Source organism: Pelodiscus sinensis, chromosome 5, assembly GCF_049634645.1.
Source record: "Pelodiscus sinensis isolate JC-2024 chromosome 5, ASM4963464v1, whole genome shotgun sequence".
NCBI lineage: Eukaryota > Metazoa > Chordata > Testudines > Trionychidae > Pelodiscus > Pelodiscus sinensis.
The window spans coordinates 11,958,615-11,979,494 of record NC_134715.1 but is presented as its reverse complement, the minus strand read 5'-3'; the positions used below and the strand labels follow the sequence as shown (position 1 = coordinate 11,979,494).

The following is a 20,880-nucleotide window of genomic DNA, read 5'->3' as shown; positions in this document are numbered from 1 at the left end:
TGGCTGGAGGGAGGACGAGGCAGCCGGCTAATCCTGCTCTGGCTCTGGCTCTGGGTCTGGCTCACTCTCTCCCGCACGAGCCCCTTCCCCCACACACACGCCCCCAAGCCGGCCGGCTGCAGCCAGGAGCCACAGTTCCTCCACTCCGCCCAGCCCACTCAAAGTTGCGGGGATCTCCTTTCTGGAGGCAGGCTCGTCATTTTTCCATAGTGACACCCCAGGGCCCAGGGGAGCCGGCGGCGAAAGAACGCGCTATAATAGGACCTGTTCGCCTCTCGCCACTGCGCAGGGACAGTGTGAACGCGATAATTCGGAGGGAAGCCCCAGCGAGCAGAACGGTCACAACAGCCGTTCCTGCCACTGCAAAGTGTCTAGGGAGCAGGGTGACAACGAATAGCGGCCAGGCACGCACGCAATCCCGACCCCCACTTCCCCGGGTGGCTCTCCAGCAGCCTAGCCAAAGGCGGGTAAGTTGGAGTGGCATGCAAAGGAATGAAAGAGAAGTCAGAGACCTGTATCAATACAGGGCATTCACCCCCAGCAAGCCGCATTTTGTGTGCACCCTCCCTGGACAAAAAAAAAGGGGGGGGAGGGGCCAAAAAATTTTGCAGGGGAGGGGGGCGGCAAAAAACCTAGAGCCAGCCCTGGATGCAGGAAAAAGGGGGAAGGGCACACAGGGGTGACGTCATGGGGAGGGCTGTTCTCAACTCGTTTCCGGGGGCTGGGTCAGTTGCTGAGTGTCGTAGGATTATCAGGTGTCTGGTATTTTCGCCTCCTGGCAGGCGAAAAAAAAAGTCCGAAAATACCAGACATTTTAGGTGTCCGGTACTTTAATTTTTTTTGTTTTTTTTTTTTAAACGGGACAGGAGGCAAAAATACTGCACTGTCTGGGTCAATACCAGACACCTGGCAACCCTATGACAGTGCTGCTGAACAGTGCTGACCATAATGGGTCCCCAATCTTAGCTAGGCCTGAGTGTGCTTACAATAGTCATTTAGGAACAAGGTTAGCAGCTCTTTCCCCCTCCCCCTATTTTAAAATGATCAGGTCTTCATTTTCTCAAGTTAATATTACTGAGACATTCTTCATTCAAAGTTCTTACCACTGGAAGCAGAGTTCTTAAGCGCCATTGCCTGCTTCTTTTTTACTCCTTTCTGGATTCGTATTGTGGCCCACTGTTCAAGAGGGAAAAAGAGTGTGTGTTTAAGAGACAGTGTTTGATGTTGTGACATTTGCTCACCATAGAATGTATTTCCTTGGACAGCCATCTGCATTAAGTTTGTCTCTTGCGCGCGCACGCGCGCACACGCACACTCCCCCCCCCCCCCCCCCCCTCTCTCTGATTTGGTTCCTGTTCTTAAGTGTCTTGATACAGATGAAAAATCCTGCCAGCAAGAGTCAGTGGGGGGAAAAAAAGCCAGTAGTTCTAGACTCACTCTGCCAACTTTAATAGAACAGAATGAGAAGTTAAGGACACAATCACAAGATTTTTTTTTTTTTTTTTTTAAAAGGCCTCATTACTGGTCTTCAGCATCCAAGTAGAGTGGAGACAAACCAGTTGTAAGCCATGTCCCAGGCTGCCAGTCTCCTTTTTTTCAGTAGAACCTCAGTTTAGAGTAGATGAGAAGGGAATATGTTTATCCCTCATGGCTACAAATAAGCTAGAAAGTGTTCTCAGTGCACACAAAATACTCAAATATCAGAGATCAAGAAAGAAAACCCATGGCTCTTCCCCCGCACCCCCTTAAAAAAAAAGACAACGACACAGGCTTTTTAAGCCAATTATGATTTCTGAGCACATAGTGCTAAGTTATTGCTTAAAGGGTGAACATGGTATTAGTGACTAATCTCTAGCCTAGGCCAATGGCTCACAAAGGAGGTCTAGCATGATGCCACTGAACAGCCTTTGGCACTTGTTTTGAACAGTAAAGAGAAGCAAACTTAGGTGCCACACTTGCAGTTTCACAGATGGAGAAACCTACCAACAACCTCTCCCAGACATCCTGAGGCAAGAGAATACAAACTAGCAAAGCTAGTCAGACATTTTTTCCATTAAGTGTAATACTTTGCACTTTACTGAATTTCAGCTTGTTGATTCTAGACAAGTTATTTTATTGGTCAAGATCATTTTGAGTTCTAATATGTTCTGTGTGCTTGCAACCCTGCCCCCGATTTGTTGCCATCTTCAAATTTTATAGGCATGCTCTACACTCAGTCATTATTGAAAGTGTTGGCTAGTACCAATCTCAAGACAGACCATGTGGGTCCCTTCTACGATACGTACTTCCAGCTTGACAGCAGATAGCTGCTCCATGATCTTTCAACCTGCTGTGCATCTAGTTTATAGGAATTTAATCTGGACCACATTTCCCTAGGTGTTTAGGGGTGACAAAAGCTTTACTAAAAATCAGGATCTGTCATCTACAACTTACCCCCATCCACTAGGCAAGTGCACTTGTCAAAGAAGGAGGTTAGGTAGGTTTAGCATGATTTGTTCTTGATAAATCCACGAGGACTATTCCTTATAATCTTATTAGCCTCATGGATCTTTTTAAAAAGTGACTGTTTAATCCTTTGTTTTGGTATCTCTTCAAGTACCAAAGTTAGGCTAACTCATCTAATTCCATAAGTCCTCTCGATTACATGTTTAAAAAAAAATACTACATTTGCCCTTCTCCAATCCTCCGTGAACTCACCGGTCCTCCAAAGAGGATTGCTAGTGGTTCTGAGATTGCTTCAGCTAGTTCTGCAAGTATCCCAGTGTGAAGGACTGGCCAACTTGAATATATCTAACTTATTTAAATCTTCTTTAACCCATTCTCTCTCCATTCTGCAATGCGTTCCTTCCCCCCAGTTGTTAATATTAACTGATCTAGTCCCAATCAGCCTTTTTAAAGAAGTCTGACGAAAAAAAACACACAAACACACAAACACAGAGAGAACATCTCAGCCTTCTTGATGTCATCAGTTATTAGCTCTTTTTCCTAGTAAGTAGAGGGCTTGCACTTTCTTCATGGCATAATGGAGCTACATATCAACTACAAGCACAAATCTTCTACTAAAGACAGAAGTACAGGTTGTACCTCCCTTAACCGGGACTCTGGTCTAGCAACATCTGATGTTCCTGGACCATGGAGTCCCAGTAGAAGGAGGTCGGGCCACAGGGCAGGAGTGGGGGAAGAAGGGCACGACTCAGCCAGGAGTCCCGTGTTAAGGGAGGGGGTGCAGCAAGGAGTTCTGGCCCCCTGTTGCCAAGCGATAGAGGGGGGCCGGCAACAGCCACAGGCCCCGGCAGCCGCAGAGCCCCAAGCTGGGAGCCATGGCTGGGCAGGCAGCAGTGGGGCTTGGCTGGAGTCCTAGCCAGGGGCAGCAAGGGCCATGTTGGGAGGAGCCTCCCCTCGTTCAGCCAATCCCCTTGTCTGGGTCCAGTCAGGTCCCGAGGGTGCCAGACAAGGGAGGTCCAACCTGTACAATTTACCTGGTTCTTTGGGACTGAGTAACCTTCGTACTGGTGTTATTTTTTGTTGTGACCGTTGATGACAAATGCAAACTTGTCAAGATAAACAGAGTATCCACGAGACTGTGTCTATATCACAGGGCTTGAGGAGTTTACATTTCATATTTGGTTGGTGAAACGTACATAGAGAAAAGTCTCAACCAACTGGGTGTTTGTGCCCCTCCTAACAGTTTGCCCTGAGGTTGGTACTCGCGGTCTTAAGCTGTCCAGAGTCGTTCAACACTCCTGCTGCGGTTGTCTATCCTAGACTCCACCATGTTGTCACCCATTTCCCCTTCCCCATTTATGTTCATCTTGAGACCGTCAGCTGGTCTGCCTCTCACCTCCAGGTGGCCGACAGAATTGCCAGGCTCTTGGTGTGGGGCGTGTTGGATGCATACTCCTGGACAGGGAGGGACCTCGGGCAGACGGTGTGGGGCTGGAGCACTAGCCTTCAGCACTGCCAAGATCATGTTGCACTCCTCTGCCCCTTCCCCTGTCCCCTCCTCCCACCAGCCAACCCTTGCTCCAGCAGCGAGTTAACGAGCCCAGGGCTCTGGCTACCACTGCTGCAAATGTACCAGCAGCAGCAAGAGCCCCAGGCCATTTTAAATTGTCAGCCCTGGGGCAGTTGCCTCCCGGCTCTTGTCAGTGGGCCTGTTTATCTTCTTCCCGACCTCAGAACAAGTATCTATATTCTTGATGCAAAAATGCAGGACCTCCTCTCTGTTATTCCTGTCTGTCCTTCTACTCCTATCATGCAATTTATCCCACCAAGTCTGTGATGCTACATTTGTCATCATTTCGTTCGTGCATTCAGACTCCCTGCTTATAACCCATTTTCCTTGCACGTGTGGAGAAGACATCTAATATGTTGAGCAGATTTCCCCAGTTCTCTCTCGTTGCTCCTATAACCTTATTGGAGTTTACTGTTTCCTCCCCCAACTTCTAGCCTTCTGTTAAGATCACTTTTTTATATCTACTTATGGGTCTTTGTCACCACCTGCTCCCTTTGAACTTAGGGTGAAACAATCCTCACTAGGCTGGCAAGTCTGTGTCTGAAGATGCTCTTCCCTTTCTTGGTCTGAGGGACTAGCACATTTCAATTGTCTATTATACTGGTGTTTGTGTTATGCTATGTAGCACTCAAAGCACTCGATTCTCAGTGGGATATAGTGCTTGTTTCCATCTTGGATCACCAAGACCAGAGACACGTAATAACACAAATTCCGTTATCTTGCTTCTTCAGCCTTCATTTCCAATACAAAGACCTGCTAGTTCAAGAACCAATGTTGTGTATGTACACGGATTAAACCTTTGAGTGATCTTCCATTGAGTGTTTGTTGCTAACCCTGAAAGCTTAACAAAACATGTGGATAGTATCATGAGCTTTTGTGGGCACAACCCACTTCTTCAGATGAATGGAGTTATTAAAGGTCCAGTTTTAAAATAAAAATGGATCTCAAAGTCATTGTACGATTTCAGGCCCTCAGCCAATTCCACAAGCCATATACATAGGGAAGCCTTGGAACTTAACTCCATTTACAGGTTTGATTCCCATCACAAAAGGTCTGAATAAAGACATTGGCTGGGTGGCCTTCTACACTCCACATCCTAATGACATTTAAAAAAAAAAAATCAAAACAATGGGTACTAAGAACAATTTGCAGCTTTTCTACCAACTTCATATAGCATAGAGGCTCTCATTGACTATTTCTCTTCTCCCCCGCACTCCACCTCTATTTTGAAACTTGTCCTTTAATAAGTCCATTCATCTGAAGAAGTGGGCTGTGCCCACACAAGCTCATGATACCATCTACATGTTTGTTAGTCTTTAAGGTGCTGCTAGACTATTGTTTACATTTTTCCAGTTAGACTAACTCTGCTACCCCTCTGAAGCTCCTGAAAGCTTAGGAAGGTACTGGCTGAGGTAGAGGGAGGAAGCAAGAATTCAGGACAACTCAAATCGCCAAGCAAGTATATTTTGCTGTCACATTGATATGCTCCCTCTCTCAAGTTTTAAACTTCACTTCAAGTAGGCAGCATTCGTACCTGTGCCTGGGTTCCCTCTCCCAGGAAACAACCGAAAGGTATCAAAGATGCTCATGCCATCACGTGCAGCTTCCCTTCCTTCACCCCTTCCATCCTCTGCCAAGACTTTGACAAAACTTTTTGGACAAGAAAGGTCTATTATATCAGCACAGTGCAAAGCACTATGGCAGGCTGATCTGCTTTCCGACATCAGCTATAACCTTTTTCAAATAAATGGCAAACTATGAATTACAATAATTTGCATCACAATGTAAAGTTCTATCTTTCATTACTGGTCTAGGCTAGACATTTTGAGAAGTATAATTTTTCCTAGCTAGTTGCCTTGGACTCAAGTATTGATCAGACACAAGTATGAATCTCTACCTGTTTTGCATGGAGAAAAGATGGGAATCTATAGACACACCAATTTAGAGTTTAGAAGGAGCAGCTAGTGTCTCACTTGGAAACATTCCTGGTAAGGTTTAATATTATTGCTGGACTATTTTAAAGGCAGCAGCAAATACTTCTGCTGTGTTCAGACCTGAGTAACCATCCTGAAAAAAAAACACAGGATATTGAGACATGCATCTGTAGTGTTCACAAAGTGGCAACACCACTCTGTACAACAATGCTTTGCAGAAGAGGCAGTGGATCTTTCAGGCAAATAAAAACAGAAGCGTAGTGTGACGCAAACAAGTTAACAGCTACATTGAGCAGGACAGACAAGTACATCTCCTAAGGATACATTTCATTCCATAAAAATTGCTCTAAAATAGTCTGATCTGGGAGGTTCATAGTCACTTCCTACACAGGATCTGCTATACCCCTCCAGAGTCTGGATTAAGTCAGATTGAAATTAGGGATGTAAAATCCCATCTGATTGGTGAAATGGATAAACATAGCGCTAACACTACATTTAACCAATTGAAGGGATGGTGGGCAGGGGGAGCGGCTCCAATAGGGCTGGAGCTGTCCCCCTACCTGCTTAGTTCAGGCTAGAGCAGTCCCCACTGCAGACAGACACTGCCACTGTGGCTCCTGCCCCCTCCCCACATGGGGGCTGTCCCTGCCAGTCCCATCCCCATCCCCCTCCCCTGCATGGGGCTGCTCCCAGGTAATGATTAACCATTAGCCAATAAGCATCTATTAAGGGTGATGCTTACCAGGTAGCCATTTAACTGGTTACCCGTTAACACCCCTAATTGAAATGTGCTTAGGGCACACAGAAGGAAGTGAATTGCATCATTTTCTTGAATTCATGTTTTGGTAGGAAGAGTATTTACTATGCGGGAGAAAGTGCTTCCACTTGTATCATCTAGTCAAACATGGCACCAGACCAGAACCACCGTTAAAACACTCATTACAGTTTTTCAGTGTAGACTGGACCAAGCCATTTACAGCACAACAACAACAACTGAGTACAGGTTCTTTACAACAAAAAGCTACTATGTGGTAGCTTGGCCTGAGGCTCTGAGACGACGTCTACACTGCGCATTGTTGAATAAGAGGATATGCAAATGAGGCACAGCAATGAATATCGCTGCGCCTCATTTGCATACCTAATGAGCTGCCATTTTGCAGAAGGGGCTTTTGCCTGAAAATAAGCAGCAGAACGGCTCCTGCGCAAAAGGGGCAGCTCCTTCTTGCGAAAAAGCCCCTTCCGCAAAAATGGCGGCTCATTAGGTATGCAAATTTGCACATCTTGCGCAACAATGCGCAGTGTAGACATCGCCAAAGGGACATATTCCATCCGGTCACTCGTTTCCAAGAAACCATGCCCAATTACTCAGAAGATATGCAAAGATATTTATTGACAAGTAATAAGGCAAGATTTTGGCAAGTTTGATATGATTCTCTGGTGTCCCTCTCCCCCTTTTTGTGCTTGTTTCAAGAAGCTAACGACAAAAAGCATCTAAGTACGTTTCTGGAATCAGATCTGCTCTCTGAGCTATCCACACAAGTACTGACACTCTTAGGGATATAAAAACCTATGTAATCAGTTAACTGGTTAAATGTTATTTCTGTTTAGACATTATATAGCCAGGCTAGAGCACCCTCTTCCCAAAGCACAGCAGTTTGCTCTGCTCAGACCAGATCGGCCGCACCACACCATAGGCCCAGACAACTGGAGCCGCCCCTTGTTTGTATTGGGCCAAACAGTTCACATTCCTACCTCCAATAAAGCAGCACTTCCCAGCCCCTGAAATGAGTATGAGCCTCATTTTTGTAGCTCATATTTTTTAAATCAGTTGTGAAACCTAAGAAAGGAAGTGTGACAGATTTAGCCATTTCCTGCACTAGCCTGGATATACTTTACTGAATCAAGTTAAACCAATGTAGGATTTCTTTGCATTAAAAAAAATTGAAGCATTTACATACAATCCCACAGTGATGCAGACTCTCTCTAAGGGGGAGGCTTGAGAAATGTAATCCCTGGCAAATGCTACACTTTATTTCAAATAATTTCAACTTTTAAAACAAATATGTCCATAGGTGCCCATAACCCAGTATCCTGTCCCTTATAGATACGGAAACTAGGGATCCTGCCATGCCCCCCTGCCTTAAAGTAGTGTAGTCCCCTTACTAAAGGTGCCTCTGTTTATTTTCTGGGAAGATCCTGTGTGCTGCAATCTAGCCCCAGTGACTACAATTCCCATGAGCCCTTGAGGAAACCAGAAGGAAGTTTTTGTGTTTGGGGTCTGAGTCTCTCCGTGTGTGGAAAGAGGCTCAGCAGTCTGGGGACTTTTCCATTGTTTTGGGAACGAAAATGAGCCAGGCTGCTGTAGAGGAGTTTTATCCAGTCCAGGAGCTGTTAGGTTGCAGCTACAGACTGGGACAGAGCCTTTGGAACTGGGATCTAGCAGGCTGCTTCTGATTGCCCTAGGAAGGAGAGACTTTGTCTGGGCCTGTGGCTCAGGACCACTACAATCAGCACACAGGAGGAGACTGAGTAATTGGGCATCTTTGGGAAAGTGCTGCCTGGGACAGACCTCAGAGATACAGACTAACTCTGGGTCCAAAGAGGCAGAGAGGCCAGCCCAGTGAACCAGAGCTGCTGCATAGCTTGGACCCACATACACACTCCCTACAGAGAATCTCCACTACAGCTGCAGCTCTTCGAGTGCGCCCACGCAAGCGTCTGGGACTCTGGGTCCAGAGGAGTGCACATTCTGGGGTGGGAACCTGGAGGTTCCCAAGGCACACCATTAAGTGTGTACAGGGCCAGCCAGGTGGAGGCACCGCCATTGTATATTCTTTATGAGCAAGGGACTGCAGCAAGGGGGTGGATAGGTTTTCCCCACTAAACAACATCACCACTGTGGCACTCAGAATCTCCTTTTATGTTGAAACCATCAGATGCCCAGGCACACCTGTGAGTGTGACCTGCTCCTGAGTAACCCGGGGAGGAAAAAGGGGGTTACAGTAGTAACAACCCAAACACGTGGTTTCTGCCTTCAGTTCTCCCAGTATAAAATTATTTCAGCACCTTCACTGTCTTCCAACAGTAGTTGGTGCTGAATACTACAGAGGGTGTGAACAGGGCAATTTTTTACCCCCAGACATCTAGTCCCAGTTGCTGGAAGTCAGAGGTTTAGGACACCAGGAAGATGAGTTTGTATCCTTGATAATTTTGGCTTCATAGGCATTGATGGGAGAGCTCCTCCATGAACTTCTCTAATTCTGTTTTGTACTCAATTATATTTTTGGCCTTCACAAGATCCCATGGCAATGAGTTCCACAGGTTGACTGTGCTTAGTGTGAAAGTCTACTTCCTTATTTTTGTTTTAAATATCCTGCCTATTAATTTCATTGGACGTCCAGGGCTCTTGTGGTTTGGGAAGGGATAAATAACTCCCTCTTGTTCACCTTCTCCATACCATTCATGATTTCTATAGACCTCTCACACCCACCTCCCTTAGTTGTCTCTTTCCCAAGCTTACAGTCCAAGTCTTTTTAATTGTTCCTTATATGGAAGTTTTCCCATATCCCTAATATTTATGTTGTCCTTTTCTATATTTTTTTCTGATGCTAATATAGTTTTTGAGGTGGGCTAAACCAGAATTGCACACAGTATTCAATGTAAGGGTGTACCACAGATATAGATATTTTCCCCAATATGTAATAGTTGGCATTTATCAAGTTTGAATTTTATGTGCCATTTTACTGACCAGTCATGCAGTTTTATGAGATTCCTTCATCACTAGGGTTACTAGGTGTCCAGTATTGACCCAGACAGTCCGGTATTTTCGCCTCCTGTCTAGTAAAAAAAATTCAGAAAATACCAGACACCTAAAATGGCAGGTATTTTCTGATTTTTTTCCCCTGCCAGGAGGTGAAAATACCAGACACCTGGAAACCCTATGACACACTCAACAACCGGACCCAGACCCTGGACCCCCCACCGGGTCCCCCCAGACATCCTGCCAGACTCCCCCCCCCTCCCTCCCCCCCGCTTACCTGGTTCCACAGGGAAACTGTCTGTGGCTAGAGGAGAAAAACAAGATAGCCCACTGGCCAAAAACCTTTTCTTTTCTTTCTTTTTTTTTTTTGGTGCTTAATAAATGCTGTTGGGGTCTTTTGTTTTTTGGTTTTTTTGCTCAACAACTTTGGTCTCCCCCTCCTCTAAGATTTTTTGCCCCAGTGTTTTTTTTTTGGGGGGGGGGGGAGGGAGGGGACTTGGGTATTTTTGGTTAAACTATCTGGTAACCCCATTTGTAACTCCCTGCAGGGTTTTTATTTTATTTTGACTTAATGGCTCAGAGTAATTTTGTATCAAGTGCAAACTGCCACCTGAGTGCTGAGCACACTGGTCCCAGCCTAAAGAGCCTTTGACCATCCATCTATTCCTGCCTTTCCATAGCTAAGCAGCTATATACTTTGAGCTGTGCCTAAAGCTTTAGCCAAACCAGAGCAGTCTGTTTCAGAAAGCTATTCTTCCTTTAGTGCATATCAAACTATCTTTCATGCTAAACAAAGTCACAGATACCTAAAATAGGACCTTCTCTGATGAATGTCACAAGACAAAGTCAGTCCTAGTTGAGAAAGGCATTATCAAGTCTTTCGTAAACAAAGTTTCCTTCATGACCTTTGTAATAAATGCCTTAGACACTCCTGTTTTACATTTCTTAGAGTGAACCAATTTCACTTCTGCATCCTTATGAATTAGCACAATACTGAACACGAGTTCTCATAATTGCTGGGAAGCATCTCTAAAAACCTGACTTCAGAACTCAAAAGAGAAACCCCTTTCCCTCCTAGTTTAGCACTGATCCTTGCTCAAAAAATAAATAAAATAATTCTAGTTTGAGCTCAATTTGATTTTGGCTTTCCTTATGCATTGAGAGATGCTGCAAAGCTAGACCACAAATTAGAAACATAGTAGGGGCTTTCCACACAGTGCTATTTAAACATCTATTAGAACAAACATAAGAAAATTGGGTCTTGTTGCATTGTTAAAATGGAGCAAAGAAAAATCTGCAGTTAAGGGACAACTACAGCAATTAGAAGCAAAGATCAGTCAGGTTATCAGAAGTACAGCATTAGAAACATCGGGCCTTGTTTCAGCTATTTGTTCAGAGGTGCCATCTTAGATGGATGCAAGCAGGTTTTATTTGGATCAGAAGTTTGGATGCTCGTTTTGTAAGCTTTTTGGGGGAGGGAGGAGGAAGTAGGAGAGGAAGACTTCAGTACCAATAGAAATGGCACTTAATCTGAAAGTGAAGCAATTTTTCAATAGTCTTGTGGAGGGGCAGAAAAGCCACCATTAGCCCATGTCCTTTTACTTGTACCTGAAGCACAGGCACTTTAGGAATTAAAACAACTATGTTAGAAACCCTCATACGTGGGAGTTGTAGGAGAACTTAAAGAGTATTTTCTACATTTAAGAAGTTTAAAGGTTTTGAAATTTCAAAGAAAATCCAAATAAAAGATACTTCAAACAAATTGTTTAACAAATAACCCTACGTAGCTCTAGAGAGCTAGGCATGTCAAAAACCAAAATGTTAAAGGGTATTTGCTGATACTGTCCAGTAGAGCTGCCTGAATAATGGATTTTTGGTTTGCTGGAAATGCTCATACGCTTCTGGTCAAATGATACATTTTTGGTTTTGGCAAAATGGAACTTTTAGATTTTTACTCTTTAAACATTTTCAACACTAAATGAAATTTTAAACTAATAAATGGTTTTAAACAAACATTCAAAGTGTGGCATTTTGAAAATAAAAAACCAAAATGGAATATTTTGCTGAGCAGGAATTGTTTCTACTGAAGTCACTTGGCAAAACTGACAGGCACGCACAAAATGTTTTAGTACTGAAGAAACAGCAGTTGTTTTATTTTTTAAAACGGATATTTTAGCCAACAAATTCACACAGTGGTATTATTCACTAAAACTATAATTAGGAAAGCAAGTAACATTCACCAGTTTCATTAGCCATATGACAATTGACATGTTAAAACCAAAAACAGTCCTGTGGAACCCTAAAGATTAATAGATTTTTTGGGCAGAAGCTTTCATGGATAAAAGCCACTTTGTCAGATGCATGGAGTGGAAATCAGAGGTAGGGACGTATATACCAGCATATCAAAAGAAGAGTTGCTTATTAAGTGTAGGACCAGTAGGGTGGATGTGGTTCACTCCCAGTAGTTGATGGGGAGTGTGAATACCAAGAGGGAAAACTGCCTCTGTAGTGAGAAAAACCATTCTAAGTCCTTATTCAGTCCCAATTTGAGCATATTAAACTTGCAAATGAATTGCAGCTTTGCTGTTTCTCTTTGTAGTCTGGTTTGGGAGTGTGTGTAGAAGGATGGCTACTTTTAAATCCATTACTGAGTGTTCAGGGAGGTTAAAGTGTTCTCCCACTGGTTTCTGTATGTTATCTTTCATGATATTTGGGGTGGAGCAGGGATGAGCTTTGGGGAATGGGGTGGAGCCTGCAGCACCGGGGCGGGTGGGGGGGAGGAAAAGAAGCATGAAGAAAGGGGGGAGGTGCCACAGGCCCCATGCCTCCTAAGGACGGCTCTGTGTATCATTCTTGTATAATGAAGTTAAAAATTAAGTGTAAATCTATTTTTAATCCTAAACGTGCTAATGAGGGCCAGTAGTGGTACTTTAGGAACTTAATGCCTAAATCAAGTCAATGACCTGTGAATAGTTTTGTTTTTCTTGTAAATCCAAACTGAGTTTGATCTTACAAAGACATGTGGACAGGCCACAAGATGTTGAACCCCCATTTTGGATCTGATACTTTTCCACTCAAGGTGAGACAAGTTTGAACTGAGCACAATGAATTCCCAACTTGTCAAAAATGAGATGGGGAGGGGCAAATAATAAGGGGAGTTGTCAGACATCAGGAGACACCCCCCCCCCTTTTTCCTGCCATGTTGCCTGCTAGAAACATCTAAGACTGATCAGGGGGAAGAATTGCGCTCGAGATAGGAGACTGCTTAGCTTGTGAAAAATGTTTAGAACTACTGTTTATTTAAGAATTTGCATAATAAGTTTTATTTCATTAGGATTAGCTGGCTTTTTTTATTTTGCATTAGTAACTTACTTTGATCTGGCTGTTTTCACATGCAGTTACTTAAATCCTACCTTTTATACTCAAAAATACTTTTGTTTATTATCAAGCCCAGTGCAAATAATTGCTACCTTGGAGGGAGCAACCACTGTGCATCTCTCTTTCATTGCTAAAGTGGTCAGGCATCTCTAGGAGCTTTCTCTGAGTAAAACTTTTACACAGGAAAAGATGATTTATCTGGGGGTTTGGGTTCCTGGGTACTATCAACAGGCCTTATAGCCAAGGCCTCCTAGAGCTGAGCTGAGCTGGTTCAGGGTCTACATTGCTCTGCAGGAAGGTGGTAACCCCCAAATCTGTGCCTGGGCTAGAAGAAATTTGAGCCTCCCACCTACTAAGCTCAGGGGAGGAGCCCCAGAGGGTAGGATGGCAGACATCAGTGGCTTCATTAGTGGGACAACCCCGAAGGAATTTCTGTGATCCAACCCATCACAAGTTGTTCTAATGATTATTACACTCAGGCTATGTCTACACTGGCAGCTTCTTGTGCAAGAACTCTTTTGTGGAAGAGTTCTTGTGCACAAACTCTTCCACAAGAGAGAGTGTCTACACTGCCATGTGCTTTTGCACAAGAGATGTGCTTTTGCGGAAGAGCATCCCTGGCAGTGTAGACGCTCTCTTCCGCAAGAAAGCTCTGACGGCTACTTTAACCATAGGGGCTTCTTGCGCAAGAAATTCATGTTGCTTGTCTACGCTGACCTCTTCTGGAAGAACTCTTGCACAACAGGGCTTATTCCTTGTGGGGAGAGGAATAACTCTGCTGGAAGAAGCCCTGTTTTACAATGCTATACTGTAAATTTACTTCTGGAAGAATGCTCGTGCAGTGTAGACAGCCAGCAAGTTTTTGCAGAAGAACGGCTGTTCTTCCACAAGAAGCTGCCAGTGTAGACGTAGCCTCACTGTTAAAGGTTTGAGGTTATTGCTAGTCAAAGTTCCTCTAACTTCAGCTTCTAGCCACTGGATAACATTATACCTTCATCTGCTAGACAAGTAAACACCATTCTAAGCTGTCCATAGTCACGTCACTCCAGACAGTCTCTTCTCCTATATATTTGAAAGAGTTTGTCCGTCTGTATAAGAACTCCTAATTGGTAAGAGCCAGGACCACCAAATTGGATATACAGCATCCTCTTATCCTAGCAAGGTCAGGGGTTTGGTTGTGCCAGAAAATGGGATGTGACTGGAATGGGCTTGCTTCTCATACAGAAAAGAGACAATCACACAACAAATGAAAGGGGCTGACTAGTGGTGCATCCCTCTACCATATTCAGGACCACTCCAGCCCTGAGCCGTGCACCCCCAGGTGCACTTTAGGAAGGGTGGTGGGGAGCTGAAGCTTCCCCCATATTACAAAAACATTGCTGGCTGTTCCCCTTCACCAGGAAGCGAGGGGAAGTGCACAATTTGCTGCATTCCTCACTCTGGCTGAGGAGTGCAGGGGGCAGAAGAACCGGGACCTGCCCCAGCCAGGGGACATGCACCCCTCCCCCGGCTGTGCCTGCTGGAGCTGCAGTGGCCATGGAGAGACACGACTCACCTGGCCCCAAGCTGCTGAGAGGGCAGGGATAGTCCTTCTCTCCTCAGGCCAGCCTGCACACTGAGCCCCTCGTCCCCAACCCTACCTAAGAGCAATGGTTGAAAGCATGTACATTTTCATTTTATTTTATTTTTAAATTGAGTTAAGGACCCAAGCAATGCCGGGCAAATCTTCTAATGGATACATAAATAGCTTGAGCTGATTAGTCTCTCACGCCAGGTCAGGCTTTCCAAATGCTAGATCATTTTTACAGCTCTTTTTCTGAATCCATCTAAGTTGTCAACAGCCTTTTTAGGACGACACCAGAACTGGACACAGTACTGCAGTAATCAATTCACTAGTTCCATATACAGAGTAACGCCTCCCTGGTTTTATTCAGTGGTCTCCTGTTTACACACATGAGGACAGCCTTTGAGAGTCAGTCCTGGCACCACATCACCAGCCCATGTTCAGCTGACTCTCCCTCATGCCCTCCTCTTAGCACACAATGACTTTTGCATCACTGCTTTCCAAGCAACCGTCCCTCATCCTAGCAGCAGGAAACACATTCTTTGCTCCTAGAAAGTATCACCTTCCAGCTTAAGAGATGTGCAGTACTCAAGTCAGGCCAGTTTACCAAGATGGCCTCATTCTTCTCTACAACTGGTGAAGTGGCAAGTGACAGATACCTCTGAGTCACCTCAATAACTAGTGCTGGGTTGTGGGACCCCCACTAGAAATAACTCATCATGTATTTAAAGTTATTCTGAGATCTAGCTGCCAGTATTAAAAAACCCATTTAATAGGTGCTACTTTTTGGCATAGCACAAAATTCAGAATGTTGTGTGGTCCCACGCCAGCTTCCGTAAGGCATCAGAACACATTATCTCAGCAAAACTGGTAACCTCACAGAACAGCGCCGAGTGTAACTAGATCCATTTTCTATAAAACCCTTGTTGAGTGGCATGAAGCGAGGCAGCATGAGTTACTGGATTGATTCCCAAGATGTCCTTCCACAATTTTGCCTTGGACTAGTGTTGAGCTTCACAGCTTCTGATTACCCAGGTCACCCTAGTTACATTTTCAAGAGGCTGGTACAACATTAGCTCCTCCTTCCCCTTTGCTCTTCTAGAACTTCACACACATTCCACCTTCAGCCCACCCCTAGCCAGCACTCTCCTGGAGAGGTCGATTTCCATAGAGGAGGAAAATGGCAGGGGAAAAGAAGGAGTTCAGCCCTCACAAATACCCCATTTAGAAGACAGGAAGCTGAACTGCTGTGCAAATTCATCACTTCAAGAAGCTGTGTGTGTGACCATCCGTGCCAATACTGTGAGGATTTAGGTGCCAAGTGACTGAAATACAGCACAACAGGAGGCAGGGTGGTGATTTACATCACAAGGAGTCTGATCCAGGACATCCTACTGAAGTGCCAGGGACACGTCAAGGCAATATAAAGTAAGCTCCTATCCCAACAGAGATTCTTGCTTCATCTGGGAAAAGTGAGGCAAGAAGAGCATTTTTTAAAGTTTAGCCTTAAGAAAGTGCCCCATAGAACATCAGAACTAGATTTTTCTCTCAGTAGCTGCTTGGGTATCTATCATAGTGCAGGACTGGTTGGACAACCTACTTGGGAGGTGGCAAACACATGCACCCATTCTTTCATCAAACTAATTTAAAAGTAAGTTAACCTTCCCCTGTTGGATAGCATAGAAATTTAGGAAATATAAGAATTCAATAGACAGCAAGACTGAGATTCAGAGCTGATCACCTAATTATAACTCATAAGTAGCTTGGCACAGAAGACTGTTGTCAGAGGTTAAAAAGAAGAGGAAGGCAGAATACTGCAAGCAAGGTACATGATGTTCTTACCCTTCCCCATCCAGGGACTGGATATCAGCCTACAACAGGGCTACTCAACTTTGAAAGCTACAGGGGGCCACAACGATACTCACAACACATGCTATGGGCCACAAATTAAGTGTGATTGCATATACATGCAAATAGCTTCTTTCACACTGACAGGCATGAATACAAATATTAAGGCAAGACTACACAACATGCAGGCCACATTTAAATCAGTTCTTCTGATATTAATAAAATGCAATATTTACCCAATTTCCACCCATATGACAGCACTTTTAATGAGCAATGGAATTCCAGGAATTAATTAATGAGTAGTTCCAGGAATTTAACTATTAAAATGTATATCAACAGAAGACCATTATATGGACTACTTTTTTGTTTTGGCTTCACAACGGTCCAGGCATTTAACCAGTGTTGTCTTCAAGTTGCCATTGTCAAGTCCAAGTCGAGTCTCAAGTCTTAATTTAAAAAATGTCAAGTCGCTTTTGTACAAGTCATCAATATCGGCATTTTAGGACAATTTTTTCACCAAGTTGATTTAACAAAATTAGCAAGTCTCAAGTCGAGTCTCAAGTCACAAACAATGAACCCGAGTTGAGGCTCAAGTGGAGTCACCTAGGCGACTTAAGTCAGACTCAAGTTTAAGTCATGAGACTCGAGTCAACAACTCTGAATTTAACTACTAAAAGTTATCAACCCAAACCACACCGTAAATCCAAACTGCACTGCAGGCTGCAAACAAACAGGCCGCGGGCCGCATGCAGCCCATGAGCAGTGCGTTGAGTAGCCCTGGCCTAGAATGTTGATGCCTGACAAGGGTTCCCAGGGGTGAGTACATGCGATTTTAAAATAGTCACTGGCTGTTGGAGCTTTTACAGTCACCGTTGACTATTATGCTATTGCAAGTGTGGATGAACACACAGCAGAACATTTTAGCAAGGAAACTGATTTTGTTGGTTCAAACTGGCATGAAGTGACTCTGAATTTGTGGAGTTTCACAATAGTTTCTTTTTAAGCAGGAGCTGACCTCCTTCACTGACTATGCAGGCCGTTCTTGCTATAAGTCCAAGGTATATTCCAAAAAACTTGGACTGATAGTAAAACAACTTAAAGGGGGTGAATTTTTTCCCCACAGCTGACTTCTATTTGTACTGATTGGGTTTGGGGTGGGGGGGTTGCATGACTCAAGAGCGGGGAAATAGGAGGACCTAAAATGCATCCATTCCTATAAGCAATGACTTGTAGTGTGGAACGGATGTATACTGGGGTGACTTATAGTGGGGATGCCCTGTACTTCACCTGGATATCTCCTGTATGCATAGCGGGCCTGTCAGGTCCTTTATTGGAGCAGTGGCAAGGGAGACATTTCATGAGACCCCAGGCGCAACATTAGCTCGGATTTACGATTGTAAAACACAAAGCATTCCCAGGAACTAGTGTTCTAGTCTTGACTAGCCAGCCTTTGGCAGAGGGACACGTTTTGCAGAGGGAGAACACACCCTCCTGAGTTAGAGAAACCGATTCACACGGATTCACACGGTTAGAGAAACCGATTCACACGGAATAAGTGTTTATGCCAAAGTCACAGCAGATTTACTGCCACAAACCAGAAGATTTTACTGGAAACATATTAAGGACGCTGAAATACGCAGCGCCCCAGCCTCTCGCCCCCTTTTATTAAGTAAACACTTTTAAGGGCCACCAACTTACCTCCAGGGTCTTCACTAAAATTCTCATGTAGAACTCAGAAATGCCCAGCGACAGTCCGAACACGGAAGGCAGCACTATCAGTGTAAACGCCAGAGTGAACCAGACGGACATGACTTGGGCTGCAATCAGGAGAAGGCCCTCCATGGTGGCTGGAAGCTCCGCTCCAGATGCGAGTCTCTCCCGCGGCTTCCTGGATCCCCTCTGGCAGCTGAGGGGCAAGAGGAAAAACATGGTCAGAGCCCGAGAGCGGCCCTTGCCTCCGCCACCCTCCTGCTCCACCTCGTTCACTAATTCTGCTCCGGAGCCAGCCAACAGCTGCAGGGAAGGAACAAAAGCGGGTCACGACTGCAGCACGTGGGGGAAATCCAGCGGGTCTACCCAGATGAGAGGAGGTGGGGTCGGGGTCTGTGCCCCCCTCGGGTCCCATACGCTTGGAGCGGCTACCGGGGGGCACTGAAGAGGGAACCCAAATTGCCTGTGGCTCACGCCCTCTCCCAGGTGTAACTGACTAGGCTTGAGTGCAGAGCTAAGGTGGGTGAGGTAACAGCAGTTTCAATCGCATCCTGCAGCACAACAATGCTCGGGCACACACGTATGCACCTCTGGGCTGGGGACACAGCGAAGAGACCCTGGTGGATTGTCCCCAGAAAGTTTCCTGTCCTTTTTCCAGGGGGAGGTGTTTTTTACCTTCAGTAGCAGAAAAGGGGGAGAGTAAGAGGACACTTCAAAAAATCGCGTTAAATCTATCAAGCCCGTTTCGAAGAAATCCCCAGCACTTTCAAAGTCCTCAACCTACTTCCAACCTAGTAACTTTAATGAGATTCCCCTCTCTTCGCTGGTTTTTCCTCCGTCTCCCCCAGGTCCACATAAGGCCTCGAGATACGCGTTTTTCAAGATAATTCCCCTCATCTCATAGGATCATTCAGACAGCATATGGTTGCCTTGCAGCTAAATTAGCGCCTCTGAGATCCCTTCTCTAAACAGGTATGCGGGCCAGAAAAGTTTCAACAGCCACAGCATGCTAAGACTTCTGGAAAGGAAGCGAGCACAAACACAAGACCGGGTTTATAAAGAGAACATGAGTGATACATTCCTTGCTAAATGTCTAGAAGGGGCTTCTCCTTCTTGGAAAAAAATAACTGCCAACAATTCAGCCTTTAGCTCGAACAGCAACTTTAATTTTTAAAAAATGGCCTTAGGCTATTTTACCATTTTTTAAAAGATAAATGAAAACATACAGCACTAAGCAAAACACTTTAGCTATGCATTTAACTCCTAAGAAATCAACCTTTTAAGAAATCAGCTGTAAATAATTTGAATGGTCATTACCCTGAATTATAATACAATAACTACATAATTCTTACCTGTCTCAGGATTTTCTACACAAAGAGTATTAAGGAAAAATATACCAGGCGAGGGCTGGCTCATGTATATCTTCTGCTGCAATCAACAGACAGGAAAAGTTATCAGCCTTTGTGTACCGTAATTCACTTAGCAGAGAGACAGTTTTACCATAAACTTTGTATTACTCCAACCCCAGCCTAGTCTGGGTTTTTTTGTTTGCTTGCTTGCTTGCTTGCTTGCTTGGACTTTCGTTTGGTTTTTGTTTAAAAAAAAAAAAGCATTCTGCCTTGTAGGAAAGAGAAAATCAATCGGAGAGAGAACAGAGAAGGAATAGCTTAAGGATAATTACAGTTCTTGGGATAATAATACAAGTAATTATTAATCATACTAAATGAATGAATGAATCATCAACACAATGAGTTTATAGGGATAGCTTTTTATCTGTACACATCAAACCACTCCATTATGGAGGAAAGTAACATTTTTCCAGTTTGCAGTAAACTGGAGAAACTGAGACCAGAAAAAATATTAAGTGACATGCTCAATGACACATAGTGAATTTATGTCTGAGTCGGTGACAGATGTTCTGACTCAGACCCTGTAATTAAGGAGGGGCATGATAAGACCATTTGTTTTCCTTGTTGATTTGTATCCACACCCTGGTAATCCTGGTGGAATGGGAGTTGCTGTGATTTTTTACCAAATCTGGATTTTGCAATTGGAAAAATACAATTTCTCAAGGCAATGGTTTATACAGACATGAAAAGAGCCTAATCTACTTGAATAGATGGCTAACTAGACTGCAGCAAAGAAAAGAGAAGCTGCCGGCGTCTGGGAATTTTTTTTTCTATTACTATATTTCTCTGACAATCAGGATCCAGAAACTCCTAAAGAGAAACCCAAAAAAATACACAATTCAATCAACTGGTTGTATTTATATAATATTACTGTGAAGTTAAATTCCTTATGAAAGCTAGTACTATTCTGAACCTGATTATTGTTATGAGATATGTACACAAACTGTAGTTAGCAATGTATGTATTTATATATATAAAATTGTGCTAATAATTTGTGCTGTATCATTTTTAAAAGTAAAAATTTAAAGGACATATCAATAATTGACTAATCAGGGATAGAGCTCTGTGTGAATGCAACATTTGTATCCACATCTGCATCTGCAAAAATGATCCTCAGATATCTCATACACTCATACATATCTACATGCGGATGGATACCTGTGGATATAAAGTGGATATCTGCACATTTGCAGGGTTCTAGGTACAAAATTTACTTCCTGATCCGTATCCACAAAAATGAGCCATGTATATCCACATCTGCT

General features: G+C 44.1%; 1 protein-coding gene across 4 annotated transcripts in view; it reads right to left on the bottom strand.

Moving 5' to 3' along the window:
• Positions 1 to 19,697, bottom strand: part of GPAT3 (glycerol-3-phosphate acyltransferase 3) — a 39,385-nt gene extending 19,688 nt beyond the window's left edge. Inside the window, exons 1-3 of one of the 4 annotated variants that reach the window (XM_006110882.4) lie at positions 19,562 to 19,697; positions 18,198 to 18,405; positions 1,104 to 1,176 (exon numbers count right to left, since the gene is read on the bottom strand). In XM_006110882.4, the coding sequence (XP_006110944.2) occupies positions 1,104 to 1,176; positions 18,198 to 18,341 (217 nt within the window). In that variant the 5' untranslated portion in view covers positions 18,342 to 18,405; positions 19,562 to 19,697. Of the gene's footprint in view, positions 1 to 1,103; positions 1,177 to 18,197; positions 18,448 to 18,476; positions 18,723 to 19,561 lie in introns of those variants that run through there. The other 3 variants (XM_006110884.4, XM_025181976.2, XM_014570769.3) reach the window with 3 other exon arrangements.
• Between the last annotated feature and the right edge of the window lie 1,183 nt (positions 19,698 to 20,880).